Source organism: Prinia subflava, chromosome 4 (assembly GCF_021018805.1).
Source record: "Prinia subflava isolate CZ2003 ecotype Zambia chromosome 4, Cam_Psub_1.2, whole genome shotgun sequence".
NCBI classification, from domain to species: Eukaryota; Metazoa; Chordata; class Aves; order Passeriformes; family Cisticolidae; genus Prinia; species Prinia subflava.
This window is the reverse complement of record NC_086250.1, coordinates 30692717-30708692: the sequence shown is the minus strand read 5'-3', so window position 1 is coordinate 30708692 and position 15976 is coordinate 30692717. Positions and strand designations below refer to the sequence as shown.

At 40.0% G+C, this 15976-nt stretch overlaps 2 protein-coding genes across 6 annotated transcripts in view; both read right to left on the bottom strand.

The window, feature by feature from the left end:
• POC1B (POC1 centriolar protein B) overlaps positions 1-1499 on the bottom strand; it is a 51595-nt gene extending 50096 nt beyond the window's left edge. Inside the window, exons 1-2 of one of the 3 annotated variants that reach the window (XM_063396363.1) lie at positions 346-1499; positions 8-92 (exon numbers count right to left, since the gene is read on the bottom strand). In XM_063396363.1, the coding sequence (XP_063252433.1) occupies positions 8-92; positions 346-519 (259 nt within the window). In that variant the 5' untranslated portion in view covers positions 520-1499. The remainder of the gene's footprint in view (positions 1-7; positions 93-345) is intronic. The other 2 variants (XM_063396362.1, XM_063396361.1) reach the window with 2 other exon arrangements.
• Positions 1500-12904: 11405 nt separating this feature from the next.
• ATP2B1 (ATPase plasma membrane Ca2+ transporting 1) overlaps positions 12905-15976 on the bottom strand; it is a 59620-nt gene continuing 56548 nt past the window's right edge. For all 3 annotated transcript variants that reach the window (XM_063396358.1, XM_063396356.1, XM_063396357.1), the window contains one exon: positions 12905-14372. In XM_063396358.1, coding sequence (XP_063252428.1) covers positions 14061-14372 — 312 coding nt within the window. In that variant the 3' untranslated portion in view covers positions 12905-14060. The remainder of the gene's footprint in view (positions 14373-15976) is intronic.

The window sequence follows — 15976 nt, the reverse complement described above, 5'->3', positions numbered from 1 at the left end:
CACTCACCCAGCCCCGCCGCGTTCCTGTTGAAGGCAACGCCCGTCACCGCCGCCGTGTGGCCGCGGAAAGGCCGGATCAGGACGGGGTCCTCCTGGGGAGAGGGTGCGCACCGTCAGGCTGCGGGCGGGGGCGGCCGCGCTCGCCCTCCCCCGCCCCTCAGGGGCCGCTAACGCCCCGCGCGCGGCGGGAGCCGCCGGTCCCGGCGTCCGGAGCGTTTCCACCAGCGGGGGCGGCGGCCGCGGCCGGGCAGCCCTCGGCGTCGGGCGATACCCGCCGGCCGCGGATCGCCTGCCCGCCGTCCTGGCCGCCGCGGCCGTCGGCGGGGGCCGGGGCCGAGCCCTTACCAGCGGGGAGGCCATGGGCGGAGCGGGGAGGAGCGGCCCGCGAGAGCGCCGCGCTCCAGGCGCGGCCGGCCGAGCCCCAGATTCATCCGCCGCGCCAAGAGCGCGGCTCCCCATCCGCCCATGCGCGGCCGCGCTGCGCGGGGCGGGGCCGCTCCGCGCGCGCGCTGCGCGCATCGCTCTTAAAGGCGCAGCGCCCCTGGCGCCCCGGCCCGGCGGGGCTGCCGCGGGCCCGCTGCCCCAGGCGGGACGGGAGAGTCACACCCTCCGAGCCGCTCCCCGCGCCGGGACACGGCGGCTCAGGGCCGAGGGGGGCTGAGCCCTCGGTGGGACACGGTTCGGCGGAGCTGTAGACGGGGGGGTGCTCGGCTAGCGGAAGGTCTGGCCCATGTTACCTCGATTTTTTGATTTACAAATTCATGCAGGACAGCTGTGTTTAAAACCTCAGACTGATTTTGTATTAAGCTACCTAAGTTTGGCCTCTTGTCTTCTTCAGTCGTTTCTTATTTTGGTCAGACTTTCTAGACTTCTAAGTTGGTGTTCACGACTGTATCATACAGAATGTTTTTTTAACAGACCTTTCATGCTCTAAAAACTCACCTACCTTAAACAAAAATTAAGAAAACCCCAACGCTGCAACGTTGTTGTCAGTAGTGCTGAGAATATGCAGCTTCATGGAAAGCTAGGCGAGGGAACCAACCTTGCTGGAAAAGTTCTGCTCCCATAGCTATGGTGGTAAAAACAGGGTTGACAGCAACTGGCAAAGAGAGGGGCTGTGATGTCAAAGCTGCCATTCGATATGCGAGTGCTCCTGAAGAAGTATCTCGTACTGCATTTACCCTTCCTTTCTTTTTTAAATCCAGTCTGCCATTTACTGCTTGTTCTGACGTTAAACTTTTACATCTACAGAATCAGGTCAATAATTAGGCCAACATATAAGAATTGTCACTTATAGGACAGTTCCAAATAAATTGTGTTTAACCATGAAATGCACATTTAAAATAATAACTTTGGAAGTGGTGACAAAAGTAGGATTATCACAAGTATATAAGGCAGTTTCCATGAAAATCTACTAGCACTCCTTACATTGAGGTTATGTAGGCTGATAATTTGCCATTTTGACTTTCCAATATGAAACCCTATTAAAAAAAATAAGTGGTGGGACAAGACACATTGGTTTTAACTTGCACCTAGCAAAAGCTACAAGTTTTCTGCCATTATTTGTTTTTGATTTGGCTTATTAGTTTTGGTGTTGGGTTTTTTTTGGGGGGGGTTGTTGGTTTGTTTTTTTTCTTCTACGCAGCTCACTCTCCTATCCTTTCATTTTAACCCCTGTGATTTAGATCACAAAATAAATGTAGCATTAAAAAAAGTTGGTAGTGATAATACTTAAACGTTCTGCACTCCACCCCTCTGCAGGAACAGTAACTTAACTAGTTAAATTAGGAATAATTCACTATTATTAAAGTCTTCCAGCCTTTCTCAACTTTTTTTCCAACTGTCTTCTTTCTGCCAGGTTTTTTCAGCTGTCAGTGTGTCTCATCAGGGAGACTACATTTAGATTCTATCCCTCTGAGGGATAGAAAGTACCAAACTTTGTGTGATCTTAATTTATTCTGCATCTTCTCATCTCCTGGATGAGAGAAAGTACCATCTCTGCTGCTTTAATCGTGTGCTATGTATTTCTGGGTTTGGATCTGTTCTGGAAGGTCCTTAAAACCAAGTGGTAAGAAACATGTTACTTTTTTTAGAAACTGAGCTGAATGACAATTCCCAGTCTTACTGCATCCTTTTCCTTCTGCCTTCTTTAGAGCTGCTGTGCTTCCACAGTATTTTACTAATTTTGTTATGCTAGCAATAAACTGGAATCTCTACCTGCCCACAAAATTCCTGGACTATAAATTACCAGGTGATAGGCATAAAGCAAAGGAAGGGCTGTGATTTTGGAGAGTGGCATTCCTCTTTCTAGAAACTGATAGATGAGTGTTTCTCAAATTGTAGGGCTTACAAAGTTAGTCTGTTCCTTGCTGTTTCTCCTCACCTGAGAGTGCTCTGAAAACTCACAAATGCTTATAGGAAGCAAAGTATTCCTTTACTGCAGACATGTAATCAGCTATAGTGACTGTAGTTATAAAGCTGGCAGGTAATGGTTTTTATGATGATTATGTTCCTGCATTAGTATGTATCAATTTTATTTTTAGAATTATTTTAAGATTATTGTAACTCCTAATAATACAATTATGAGTTGGCATTGTCTTTTTAAGGTTGTGATATGCAAGAGCAATTTATTGTAATAAGTTGTTATGCACTGTGATGACAATGATAAATGGTGCCTCAGAAAATATGTTCCAAGCGTCGTGTGTCAGCAGGCTGCTGTTTCAGCAGCTATGGAGATTTTATTTTTCCTCAGGCACTGTGTTATGGTAGTATATGTCCAAACAAAAATGGGATCTAGAGAAGAACACTTTGAGATGGTAATTCCAGGCTTGTGCTGACTGCATGGTCATTGCAGGAAAAGAATTAGTAAAAGGATGTGTAGAATTCAAGGACACATGGACAAACATGATAACCTCGGTGCAGGTACGCTGCAATGCACACATTAATTACACTAATCACATATGATTTCATAATAATAGTAATTGATGTAAAACAATACATGAGTACAAGGGGCAAATATACTAGCAATATAGTAGCCCACCAAAAATTCTTTCATGTCTAAAATGAGGTATTTTAACTTAATCCTACATTAAAACAAAACTAAGAGCCCCAACTGTAATTATGGAGGATCCTATTGGGAGCAGCTGTGTTAGCAGCAGAGCTATCCGGGCTGCCGAGAGGCTTCAGGAGGTTTGTCACTAGAGGGGAGTGTGAGATCTGCTTTGCTGGCGTGGTGTTGGGTATTCATCAGCCTAATGCCGGAAGAGAATGTAATCCAAGGGCATAAAGATTTAATTGCAGGCTGTCTTGCTGTTGTAGAACCATTATACCTTATGACCTTTTCTCCTCCATCAACATGGTTATGAAAATAAAATAAATATTAAACCTATGAAATAACTTGTGGCGTAGTCTTGGTTTTTTGGTTCTGTTGAAATTTTCTTATCAAAATCCTGTTTAAATCTATTTGCCAACAGCAGCAGGAGAATGAAAAAGAAAAGAATATCAAGTAGGTACATAACAATTTGAAATACAAGAATGATTTGGAATACATATGATGTGACTTTTAGTCTAAGAAACATCCTGGGGTTCTGAGGGAATTGGCAGTGTAATTGCTGAGCCATGTCTCCATGATGTTTGAAAAGTCATGGTAATCAGGCTGTGACTAGCAATCGGTGACTGGAGTGACACTGCCTGCCTGTAACTATCTCAGGCACTGGAGGGAAGCGATTATCACACCCAGACCCTGGGAACTGCTGACCAGTCAGCCTCACCTTTGTGCCCAACAAGACCATGGAGCAGGTCCTGCTGGAAGTTATGTCAAGGCATATGAGAGGTGATTGTATGAAGGTGATTAGGGACAGCCGACAAGCCTTTGCCAAGAGCAAATCAGGGCCCGACTAATCTAGTGGCTGCCTGTGGTGAAGTGACTGCATCAGAGGACAAAGGAAAGGTAAGTGATGTCACTTCACTTCTGTAAAGCCTTTAATACTGTCCCTTCCAATGCTTTTGCCTCTAAATTGATATGGATTTGATGGATGGACTATTAGATGGCAAGGAATTGTATGACTGCAACCAAAGCTAACAGTGCTGAGTAGTATCCCCCTAGGGGTCTGTTTTGGGACATATAGCATTTAATATCTTTATTAATGACATAGGTAGTGGGATTCAGTGCACCTTCAGGAGTGCACCAAGCTGTGGTTCCATTGGTATAGGGGAAGGGATGCCATTCAGAGCATTGACATTGACATGCCATTGACAGAGACATGCCATTGACAGCTTGAGGAGTTGGCATGTACAAACATCATGAAGTTTAAAATTGTCCTGCACCTGGCTTGAGGCAATGGCCAGTATCAATATAGACTGAGGGATGAATGGATTGAAAGCAGTGGAGAAGGTAGTGGGAATACCCATGGATGAGAAGCTGGACATCACCCAGCAATGATACATTGTTCTGCTTGTGTGCTTGTATCAGTACAAAAGCTGCCACCATAGATGAGACAACTAGACACTTGTCAACAGGACCACATAGCAGACAAGATATGCAGCAAATTGCTGCAATTCCCTTTTAAAGTTACAAGGAATACCTGGGTGCCACAACTTTTGCAGGTGCAGTAGCAGGAATTGTCCAGGGAGCATGGTCTGGTGGCTTCTGCCCATTCAGAACAAATCCAGGCAGTTTTCCATCAATATGCTGTAAGGCTGCAACCTAACAAGTGTTTTCACACCACACAATCTTTTTGATGGACACAAAATACTAAATTCAGGCTAAAACGATCAGAAGGAAGCCTGTTGGAGATGAGAGGTCTAACTTACTCTATGTGCCCTTAACATTTTTTTCCCCTAATTCTTACTTAGGAATTGTTTGCTGGCTACTTTCACTCTAGTTTAAGAGAGTTCATCTTTAACTTGCTTTATATTTTGAAGAACATAGCCTGTCATTTATATAAGCAGCTTATTCTTGCATCCATAAAATACACTGTTTTTTGAATTTCCCAGCTGTTGCCAGAAAAGAGTCCTCCATGATTACTACAAGGGCTGTCTTCAAGATCACTCCTGCTGCAAAGAAGTTTTCCTGCCTTAGTACTCAATATGATCATGAAACTTTGTCTTCACCAAAAATATATGAATACCTGCAGATAAGCACATTTTACTGTGACACACCATTTAACTATGTTACATGCGTTTAATTTTGGTATTTTAAATAAAAACCAGTAGATTAAGTTTCTTACATCAGTTTACCAAGAACAGGTGGTGTTCTAGTTTTGTTATGCTCCCTCAAACCTATCATCACTTATGTGAAATCCTAGAGTGATCCATAGTGATTGTCAAATTTTGGTATTCAGATTCACAGCACAGATCATCATTGGTTCTTCTCTCAACCAAAACAAGAAGTAAAGGTGACTGAAGTACTCTAACATAAGTAGAGGGCATAGTTTGTAGTGCTCCTGACATTTAGTGCCTCAAGCTGGAGAAAACTGCTTTAAAACACAAGCTTTTCAACTTGTATATTCATGTTTTTTGCTCTTCTTACTCCTACCCTGTTACCCTGTTTTTTTTCCCCAAAAGTTTTCAAAAACCTTCTTGTTGCTCATATGTTTCCTTCCACTCTGCCCTTTCAATTCCTACTTCCTTCATCTACAGTGCCTTAGTAGTTAGTTTCCCGAGCTCTAGACTGGGCAGCAGGAGTCACAGGGGGAGCACATCTGTGCTGGAGTTTTTGCTGAGCAGAGAACAGCCCACATCACCAGCCTGCAGCAGGAGTTTACCCAGAAATGGTTCTGTGGTTCTGGTGTGGTTGACCACACTGTCAACAGAAGCTGTTGAAATGGCACAACGGAGGTAGCAGTGCAGGAAGAGAGGAGTGGTAACCTGGGCAGCATCACATATTGCAACTCTACTCTGTGAAAGGCTCAGTTGCAACCCAATCACATCCCTGCAATGAGGTGGAGCAATTTGCTTATAAAAGCTAGTTTTGCTGGAAAGCCGACAAGGCTGACTGTGTAGATACTTATAAGTTGAACTTGTCTACACTCCCTGCTGGGGTAGTAAAAGAAATCCCCAACACCAGGAGATCCTCCTTGAGAGGTGTCCTAAGTTTGTTCAAAAGCTTGGAGATGGTAGACCAACAGGCATGAACAGAAAAATAACAAATTTCTTTCTTAGAAATGGCTAAGCCATTTCATTTCATAACACAAAAGCAAACCACTTGAGCTGTATAATTTTACTAGGATGCTTAGTATCTAAATAAATTTTTCCATGAAGTTTCCACTAAGGCCTGATTTCTGAGTTATAGCACAATCATCAAGACTTACAAGACTAAAACAAGGCAAGAAAGCCACGGAAGCACATCTGTTTTATATGGCAATATCCCAAATGTAGTCAGTTTGGAAATAGCTCTCTATGGCTTAACTGTTGGGCTTGGATTGATTCCAAGTGCAATATTCCAAATTGGGTATATGACAGTATGCATGAGTGTGTCCCCGTATTTCAGCCTTTTGGACAATGATTGGCAGAGATGAAGCATGACTTTGGAAAACAAACACTGAGGGGTCCATTGGTTGTGTTGATTGCCTTAGAGACAGTAATGAAGAAAACCAATGGAAAATTGTTTTCTCAAGTGGTCTTTTATCAGCACACCCTCCTCATCCAGTGATCAAAAAGCCTGTAGCACTTCATTCAAATATGTAAAATGGTGATTGTGTTGATTGGTATCAAGCTGACACTTGATCATTTAGTTGATGTTCAGACTTGGACTGTTTATGGCCCTTTTGAAAAAGACTGAAGTCAGTGAGATTTAAAACTATAACTGTATTCAAAGAATAAAAGAATAACTGTATTCAAGTACTGACATACCTACAGAACCAGCTGGGCATCCCAGCTCTTTAAAAATGGCAGTTCAGAATACTTCTAACCTCCTGCTGTAGAGTTATCTTTTATTGAATCTTTAAGACTTTTGAAATGAAACATGATTCAATATATTGATTCTACAGATGAAAATTCTAAAGATTTCTGCACCTTTAAGGTACAGAGCAATTACACAGCATATTGAAAGTTAGTATTGTAGGCACTCCCCCATTTCCTCTAAACATGCTTGTTTTAAATGTGTTTTAATTTCAAAAGGAATGTGTTATTTTTAACAAAAAAAAAGACCATGTTTCTGTTTTGCAGAAACTCAGCTATTTTTCAATCGTTAGAATGTCAAATTTTGAGCTGAATTATCTCATTACTATAACATATGAGCAGCCAGGCAGCTAGTTTTACTATGCAGGTTATGCATGGACTCTTTGAAACTTTGTCCTATTACAACATTTTTAAGATTAGAGTGGCAGTTTTGTCTCCCTACATTAACATTAAAGTTTTGTAGGCAATTATGTGAAAACTAATAAAAAGAATATATAACACTAAGTTCTTTAAGTGTATTAAAACATTTCTGAAACTCAAGGCAGAAGAAGGCAGCATTTTTATGCAACATCAGAACAGATATGGCATTTCATTTCACCAATATTTTGCTCAATTAGATAAAAGCCTGTAACACCACCACTCCATGAATTAAGGTAAGGAGAAAAGTCAGCTTCTCAATTCTGAGTAAATTATAGTCTTTATGACTAAAAACATACTTTTCAATGCTCTTGGTCTTGATCCATTAGAATAATATTAATGTCATTAACTTTATAAGTCTGCAAGAGAACCTTCTTTTTTTTTTAGAAGCTGGCCTTAAACACTTGAAACCAGAATAAAAACAAAAGAGTAACTTTGAGAAAAAGGACCAGGTTCTTTCAAGAGAGTCCTAAGTAGAGAGCAGGGCAATGAAACCATACACATCTTCAGATAAGCTAGAGTTTAATTTTCCATAGAAACAGCTACAATTTTTCTCTTTCTACACCTGAAAGAGGCAAATAACAGAATGAGAAATCCTCTCCTTGAGAAGCTGATTTCCACAGGTCTGCAGCTTTCTAGAGATCATGTTGAAATCTGTGGGCTTTCCTATGAACTACAGACAGCCAGTCATCATTCAAAAAGGTTTATTAGAGCAGAAGAGATCCAAGCTCTGCTATTACAGTAAGCATTACAGCAGGAAAATATCAGCAAAGCTTTTGGTCAGGTCACTTTAAGATAAAAGAAAATAGTCTATTGCTTTCTTGCTTTGCCTCAGGTTTGATCATTTCAGCGACTGATGTTTTTGTTGAATTCCATCTATGTATAGAAATAATATCCATAAGGATAATGAAGAAACCCAATGGAATTACACCTCTTGCTCAAGAATTTCAGGATCAGAGAATTACAGAGCTTGGCAAGGGCCTCTGCACATTATCTACTCCAAACCCCTGCTAAAAGCATCAGCTATGGCAGGTTGCTCAGGGCTGTGTCTAGCTGAGTTCTGAATGTCTCCAAGGATGAAGACTCCCTAACCTTTCTCTCTGTTTTTTATGTGTTCAGGTAATTTCATGTACTGCCACTTTTAACTGGCTGGGACAATCAGAAACTAATTTCGTATAATGCCATCAATTTAGCTATGTTCTGCTAAGACATGAAGGGTTTTATAGAATCTTAATGGACCAAGTAATCAGCCAAGCCATTCTGCTGATATTTGGCCTGCAAATTCTTTTGGGCTTAAAAACTTCATAATGAAACTCATAATGTTGTTTTTCTAATTGGGAAAAAAGCTCTCTGTCTGTCTTTAATTCTTTCTTTTTCCAAAGCCAGTTCTTTCCATAGATCTTGGTCAAACAGCTCTCCTATGAGTTGCTCTGGGCTACAGCACTGAAATATGCTACCATATAAAAAGTACTCCCAAGGTTTACTAAGAGTGGGTGAGATCTTGAAGAAGACAGCGGAAGAGAAGATCAAAAGGCAAGATAGACATATGATAAAGGAGACAAATTCACAACTGCATATCTTACCCCATCTGTCCTTCACTGAATTCTCTACAATCATCCTTAGTACACTGGAATGGGGAAGACAGGAAGGAGACATCAAGTTGTAATTCACGTCTATATACTGCTAGATTTATTAGAACAGATCCTAGTTGATTTGGCAAAAGGAAAGAAGCTAAGAACAACTCATCTTTTCAGGAAATTGAAATATGACAAAAAGTACCTTTTCCAGAGTTTTCTCTTTATTTAAAAACACTTGTTTATTAGAATGCTTTTTGTATAGTGATCCTCAATTAATTAAACTGTTGCAATGATCAGAACATTAATGGCCAATACATGGCAAATTATTGAAATCTTGCCATCTCTAAAGCAGTGTTGTCCAAAACAAAATCTTAGTTTCTACTAAAATATCAGTTTAAAGAATTTCCTATTTCACACATTCTGTGTCCAACTCATGTGTCCTTTGACAGATCCTATTGCATGGCTCGGAACTGTGTAAATTGTTCATTTTGCAAATTGTCTGCTAAAGTACATAGCACAAAACACTATGCAGTAGCTGCTGGCACAGTATTCAAAATAAGCTATGTATTTTCCCACAAACATCTGCCAAATACAGGCTTACCTTCAGCAGACCTTTCAACAACCTTAGGTCGTAACTGAAGAGGCTTTGTACCTAACAGCCATCAGAGTAACCAATTTGTGGAAAACTAAGACAGTCAAGTTAAATCCTGCATTTGTAAAACTGAAATTGTCAAAGATGACAAGTGTCTTCTAGAATTTATTTGTAGAGTGGCTTTGTGGTTTTTATTGTATCTTAAATCAAAAGCTTTGAGAGGCTTTTCACACAAAGCATTTGAACTGTACACCCTGATTCTCTACAAGAGACTGAAAGCTTTAGAACAGGAAAACCCAGTATTCATTCTGTGCCCAAGTAGTTGCCATAGAGTGAATCCAAGACTGTGCCTTTGCCAAGGAGGAAGACATAGAAAAGTTTTCTCTTTGCTCATACTTACAGTTTTTCAGCATAATTCAGCTTCATGCCCTGAAAGAGAGGCAGCCTAGGAAGGCAGGAGAAGATGTTCAGAATAGTTACACACTGCTGTGTTTGCAAGGGCTCAAAGGGATCTAGAATGCATACTTCCATTTTCGTGAGCCAGTGCCGCTTCGGGTTTGGATTGACACTTGTCATCACCAGAATGTGAGATGGTGTTCCAATATCCCAGAGTGTACAATTCCACCAGAAGCTGTTAATTCCCAGAAATACTCCTGTTAGTTATTTTTCAAAGTTTAAATTCCCACCGTCTTCTATTTGTGGCAAGTCAAGGAACCCTTTTCAAAATGATAATTGTAGAGATTTTGCAGAGAACTCTACATTAGGTGTACATAACAGTAGTAAAGAGTCACTATCCAGTGAACTACATTTTTACATGCTGTCTTTTTTCAGTTGTCTAAGCCAATCCCATCATTTTCTTAGCAAACCCTCATCTTTGAGCACAAAGGACAAGTAGTACCTGTAGGAGGCTTCTGTTTTAGACACTAAGTCATCTGTCCTCGATGGATGCTGCAACCTCCTGCGGAAGGTGGTTAGGTATTTCTGTATAAAGTTCACCAGAGAAGATTGGCAGGAACAGCTATAAGGCTGTTTATTCTGAATTTCTCATGACATGGCCCTGAATAATCAGGCCTAATCAGTCTGGAGATAAATTGGAGTTGGACCCTTCATGCTGGCCAGGCTGATCCAGAAAGTTAAGGTACTTCAGTGCAGGCTTGCAATCTGTAAGATCAGAAGAGATGCACTGCTGGGGAAGAGGGTGTAGGTGGAAAAAAGCAGCAGCTCTTTAAAATCAAGTATTTGCATTAGAAAAGTAGTACAGACATTAAGTTGTTCTACTTTAATTTATATAATACTTACTATGATCTGGATTATTCTAGAGCTCTGCAGAGGCTACAGCTACTAGCAATAGAAATGAACTTATCAGGCCTTCGGAATCACTTTGCAATACTCAGTGCACACAAATTATCTTTCCATGAATATTACATTTGCTTGCTTACTTTAAACAGATTGGAAAATTTGCTGTTATTCTAAGAAAGCCTCCAAGTATGTTATTTCTTTTTTTTTGGCTGCTTATACTTGCTTGTAAATGTGTGTACCCTGCATTTTACCCACTCATTTAGCATTAAGGCTTTTGTTTTGATTATTCTCTCCAGACTACTCCATGATGTAGGATTTTCCTCTTCCTGTTAAGGCCAATGCAGAAAAAAAAAAAAAAAAAAAGAGTCCTCTTGTATTACCATTTTCAGCCCTCCTTCAAAGCCAAGATGAGGTGTCCTAACAAATTCACAACTACAGTAGACATCCCACCCAGGAAACCACATTTTAAGCCACTCCAAAGAGTAGTCAGCCTAGAACTGAGTTTATGTTCAAAGTCACTATTGCTCAACCATGATCTCCTGAAAGCAAATGAGTGTAAAATTGTAGCAAGAGCTGTTTTATAAAATTGGTGTGCATTTCAGGTTTGAATCAGTACTTACTGACATTCAAGAATTTCAGTCCCCATACAGACTGAGATGAACAGCACTTTTATTTATTTCAGTTACAAGAAGAATGACAAGTAAACCTTACAACCAGAAAGGCAATGAAGGCCTCATGAGCTTAGTGAAAACCATTTCATAATCTAGGCAATGTTATGATTTCTTGAGATCACAAAGAAAGCATATCCCCCCTCTTAAACAACTTTTCCTTATTTCTGTAAGGAAGTTTCCTGTAAGAACAGCACACTGATGTTAACAGAATCAAGAGGGACCAGCGATGTACAAAGCCTACATTCACCCTCACACCCCCCACAAAAGGCTTAAGTGTAGATTTTATTCCAAAAAAGATAACATGCAGTCGTGATTACACCTAGAGAAGAGGGGAAAATTAAAGTCTGTTTTGAAATGAAGTCAAATCATTACTCATTAATGAAGTTAAATGAAGATACTTTTCCACATGGCAGTGTACTTCACAGGTAAAGAAAACTCCCTTTAGTTTAAGCCAATGCTTATCTGACTTTTGTAGTAAAGAGAAAATAACTTACATAAAAACTGACCCCCCCACCAAGCGCTCTAGATAAGAACTATGATGTAAGAAAAGTGCTAGAAACATGTGGGAGAAATTACTATACAAAGTGTCAAGTGCAAACCCCCACCCTCGACCCCCTTTGCCTAGAATTCAGTGTATTTACTGAAGTACAATAGAAAAGATGGAATTCAGGAGTGGTTGACAGTGGGATACAGTGCCACAGGTTGAACAATATCCACTAAAGGACAACCCCAAGCATGCGTGTACCCCACCACAAGGGAAAGATGTGCTTGAGCTTCCCAACGTGCTCATTTCTGCAGTTAGGTCTAGTATTATTTTCTTCCTCATTACCAACTTAATTCTTGCAGTCCTTTGAAGGGACCACTTCAAAAAATGTCCATAATTCTGGATTATTTGACAAAAAAAATCGCTTGCTATTTTAAAGAATACAGAGCTGGAAAAAGAAAATCTTACAACTCAAGTCTTCTGTTGTTCTTTTAAGTTGTATTGGACCTAGAAAACACGAGGAAGTGCCAGACCAAGTAATGTTTCATCATCCTTCGCTGTCTCAACAATACAGCAGAGGCAGACCATAACTTCTTCAGTCAATCTCTAGTCGATCAGTTCTGGTGCATTTCACCTGTGCTTTATCTCAGTTCTCAGTCTCCCTCACTTAAGTAGTCAGAAATACATTTATTACACAGTACTCACAGTAAGTCTTGCAATTTCAGGCAGACCTATTGATTCCCAAGGAGTATCCTTTTGACTCAGTGAAGACTTTTGAGTACCTTAACTTACATTCATTCTGGAGGTAGCCACCATGATTCCATTTACCCAAAGAGCTATTTGGAGTGGGGCTGTTACCATCTTGAAATTGCAGTTTAAAGGTAAGCAGTAACAGGAAAGAGTTCTTTTTGCTTTTCCAGTGAAGGAGCTGAGAAAAAAAATCTGTAAGAAACCATTGCTGCAATTTTATTTTAACAAAAGGGCAGATTTATTCATGTTTACAAACAAGTTTCAAAAACAAAAAGGAGAACATGTATGCTACCCACTAACAACCTTTTCAAAATGCCAACAGCCCTCATGCTGCATGAAGGATTCTATAGATTAGAAAAAAATCACAGTTCCACTCACAGTTCACCAAGACAGCACTAAACTAACATGATTAGACAAAAACAAAGGACTAAGATTCTGATGTATTTTGATTTAATCCATTTTGCCCGAGATAACAGAAATATTTCAAGCAAGTTCCATCACGTATTTGATGTCCTGCATTAAACAATCCTACTAAGTTCTGAACAAAAGTTATTCATTAAGTTTCTCAAAATTTTTAAAAATTAAACAGTTGTTTCAAAACCATTAAGTAGTAAATGTAGTTAAGAAACTAATTAGGACAGAGGCCATAACTTCATTAGAACACCACTGCTCATGTTTTTACAAAGCATTAGTGTTATCTATTTGGCTATTAGTAGTAGCAATTTATCTACAATATTTAACAAGGTAAATTGCAGGCAAAATTTAGTACAGTTTCAATAGAAACACCCTTTTCCTGAAAATACAGCAGTATTTGAAGGACTAGTTTTTTTTAGTTAGTTTTTTTTTTTTTTAATTTTGTTTTGTTTTTTGTCTTCTCTGCATCATTTATAAGGAAGCTTCCCATCTATGAACAGGAACAAAAAAGTATCTACAAACCTTGTAAACAGATCTGTATCATTTATAAACATAAATAATCCAAATTATTAACAGCCAACAGCAGAAATTAAAGTATCAATTCAATGATCCAGGGCCTCCTTGCCCTTCCCAGCTTTCCCCTCAGAAAAGGATCATGATAAACTAAAGCTCTGCTAACACACTCTTCAGGACCATTCTTAGTACAACAGATGATCCACAGGTCACTTATGCTGAGTTACTGTTTATCTGTCAGAGTTCATTATTACTCCCACCCCCAGAAAAGCACCCTCCAGTCTGGCAGAAAGCTTTTTTTAAAAAAATAAATCTACATTCGTACAAGTGTTTCTTCTGTTGAAGTCCAAGACAAGAATATCATCTTGTCCATCATAATGTGTGAAGAGACCCAGTTTCAATTTCTTTACAATGCAGCTAGTGTGTTAACATTCAGCTTACAATCAGAGTGATGTTTCCAAACTATGTAGTGGGCTCCCTGGGGATGAAGAGGTAGCAGACTTGTTCTTGTCTGTTGTAAGGTGAATTCCACTGTCAACCGCATTGTTATTTCTATTGGGAGAGGGAGGGGGACTAGAGTTGCGTTTTGTTGGAGCATCATCTTCAGCATCAGTATCATCAATAAGGGGAATATGAGGCTCGGAGTCTTCTATTCTAAACTCAGGATGCGTCATAAAATTGTGAATTGAACTTCGTGTCTCAGGTTTCTCTAGCCCCTCGTACAAGGAGCTACGAAATGCATTCACCACTCGGATCTGTAAACAAAGAAAAAATGTTGTTAAAATGCTTCAAGGCTTATTGATAATGGCGTGGTTCTTATGAGTTTGAATCCACAAACAGCTAGACATGAGTGAATCAAATTTGTATGATGCAGTGGAAGTTGCAATAAACTGTAAAAAATGAAGAGCATTTCAGTAGAGCACTGCCAGTCTACACAGTAGGAATAAAACTTGTGAAAGTACTGCAAAAAGCTGTGAAGGGCCCTAAAATTCAGACATGGCACTAGAATTGTTTAATTACTTAACATGGGCTAAGCATTTTTTGGAAGTGAAGCCAACAAATATTTACTTATTCAAAAATTAAAGAAATCTCAGTGAGTGTTTTCTTGAATATTTGGGTGAGATTGGAAGGAGGGAAGGAGGGGAGAGGCTGAAAATAAGTTAGGGGATAAAAGGGTCACTAATTCTCATGCTAGGAATAAGGATGTCTACTGACTATGAAAAAGCCAAGCAAGTGTAAGCCAACGTCACAATGAACGAACATTTACAAAGTCATGCAAAAAAGGATACCTCTGTAACAGCTGTAAATATTCGAGTATATAGCCATTTACCCCACTAGAGAAAGCTCCTTAGTGAACAGTGCTTTGGAAACTTAAGACCAGAAGTAGGAAATTGGATACTGTATTGTACAGTTTAGTAGCCAGGACAGGTTGTAACTTTGAAGAGACTGCTTAAGTAGCACCAAGTATGAGAAAAGCAGGATGATCAGCCTTTGCATGAGTCTTCAATTTACATTGAATTCATGGACACAATTCCCAGGCTGAGGATTGTTTTGTGTCTTTTTGTTGTTTAGTATTTTTTGACCCAGTAAGCTAAGCTAACAGAATTCATAAATAAATCTTTCATAATACAATTAGATACAAAAGAAAGTATAGCTTTGTCTTGCAAATTGTGCATGTCCAGGCTGCCTTGAATTTAAGCTTTCCAAACTATTATTTGAGTGATGAAACCAGCTGCCTACACCCCCCTCCTCCCATGCCCCATGTTTCCCTGAGCAACTAGAGAAATTCAGGATTCATTCTTCAACTGATAAAAACGTGAGCTGTGGCAGAAGTTATTGACTCATTTATCCAACATTTTTCCCAAGACAGTTTCCCCCTACTGTTGACTCCCTATTCAATTCTTAACATCCCAACTCAGAGCAGCAGTGTGAACTAGTGTTAAATAGTAAGCAGCAGAGCAACTCTGAAGAAACAAGAACTTGCTGTTACAAACAGCAAGTCAAATTTAAAGCTTCTTTTAGCGCATCCAAGATGACTTGTTTCAAGCTAAGAAATACATCATGACTAGTGCTTCCAGAGTTCTTCAACAGGAAAAAATAAAGTCACTTCCAGGTGAAGGAATGGAGCTGGAAGGTCAAGCAGATCAAAAGCAGAGACTTCAAAACAGCTGAGATATACCAGGGAAGTTCACTGTAAGCAGAGAAGGGCTCCTCGAAAAGCAATGTGTTAAATCAGATTGGTTAGATAGGACCACTGCACATGAGAAAGTCTAATGTCCCAACTGTGTTCTTTGACCTCTAGAAGTAGCATCGTTTCCCCACCTCTGCTCCCTCAGACCACTTGCACAAAGAATTTTAC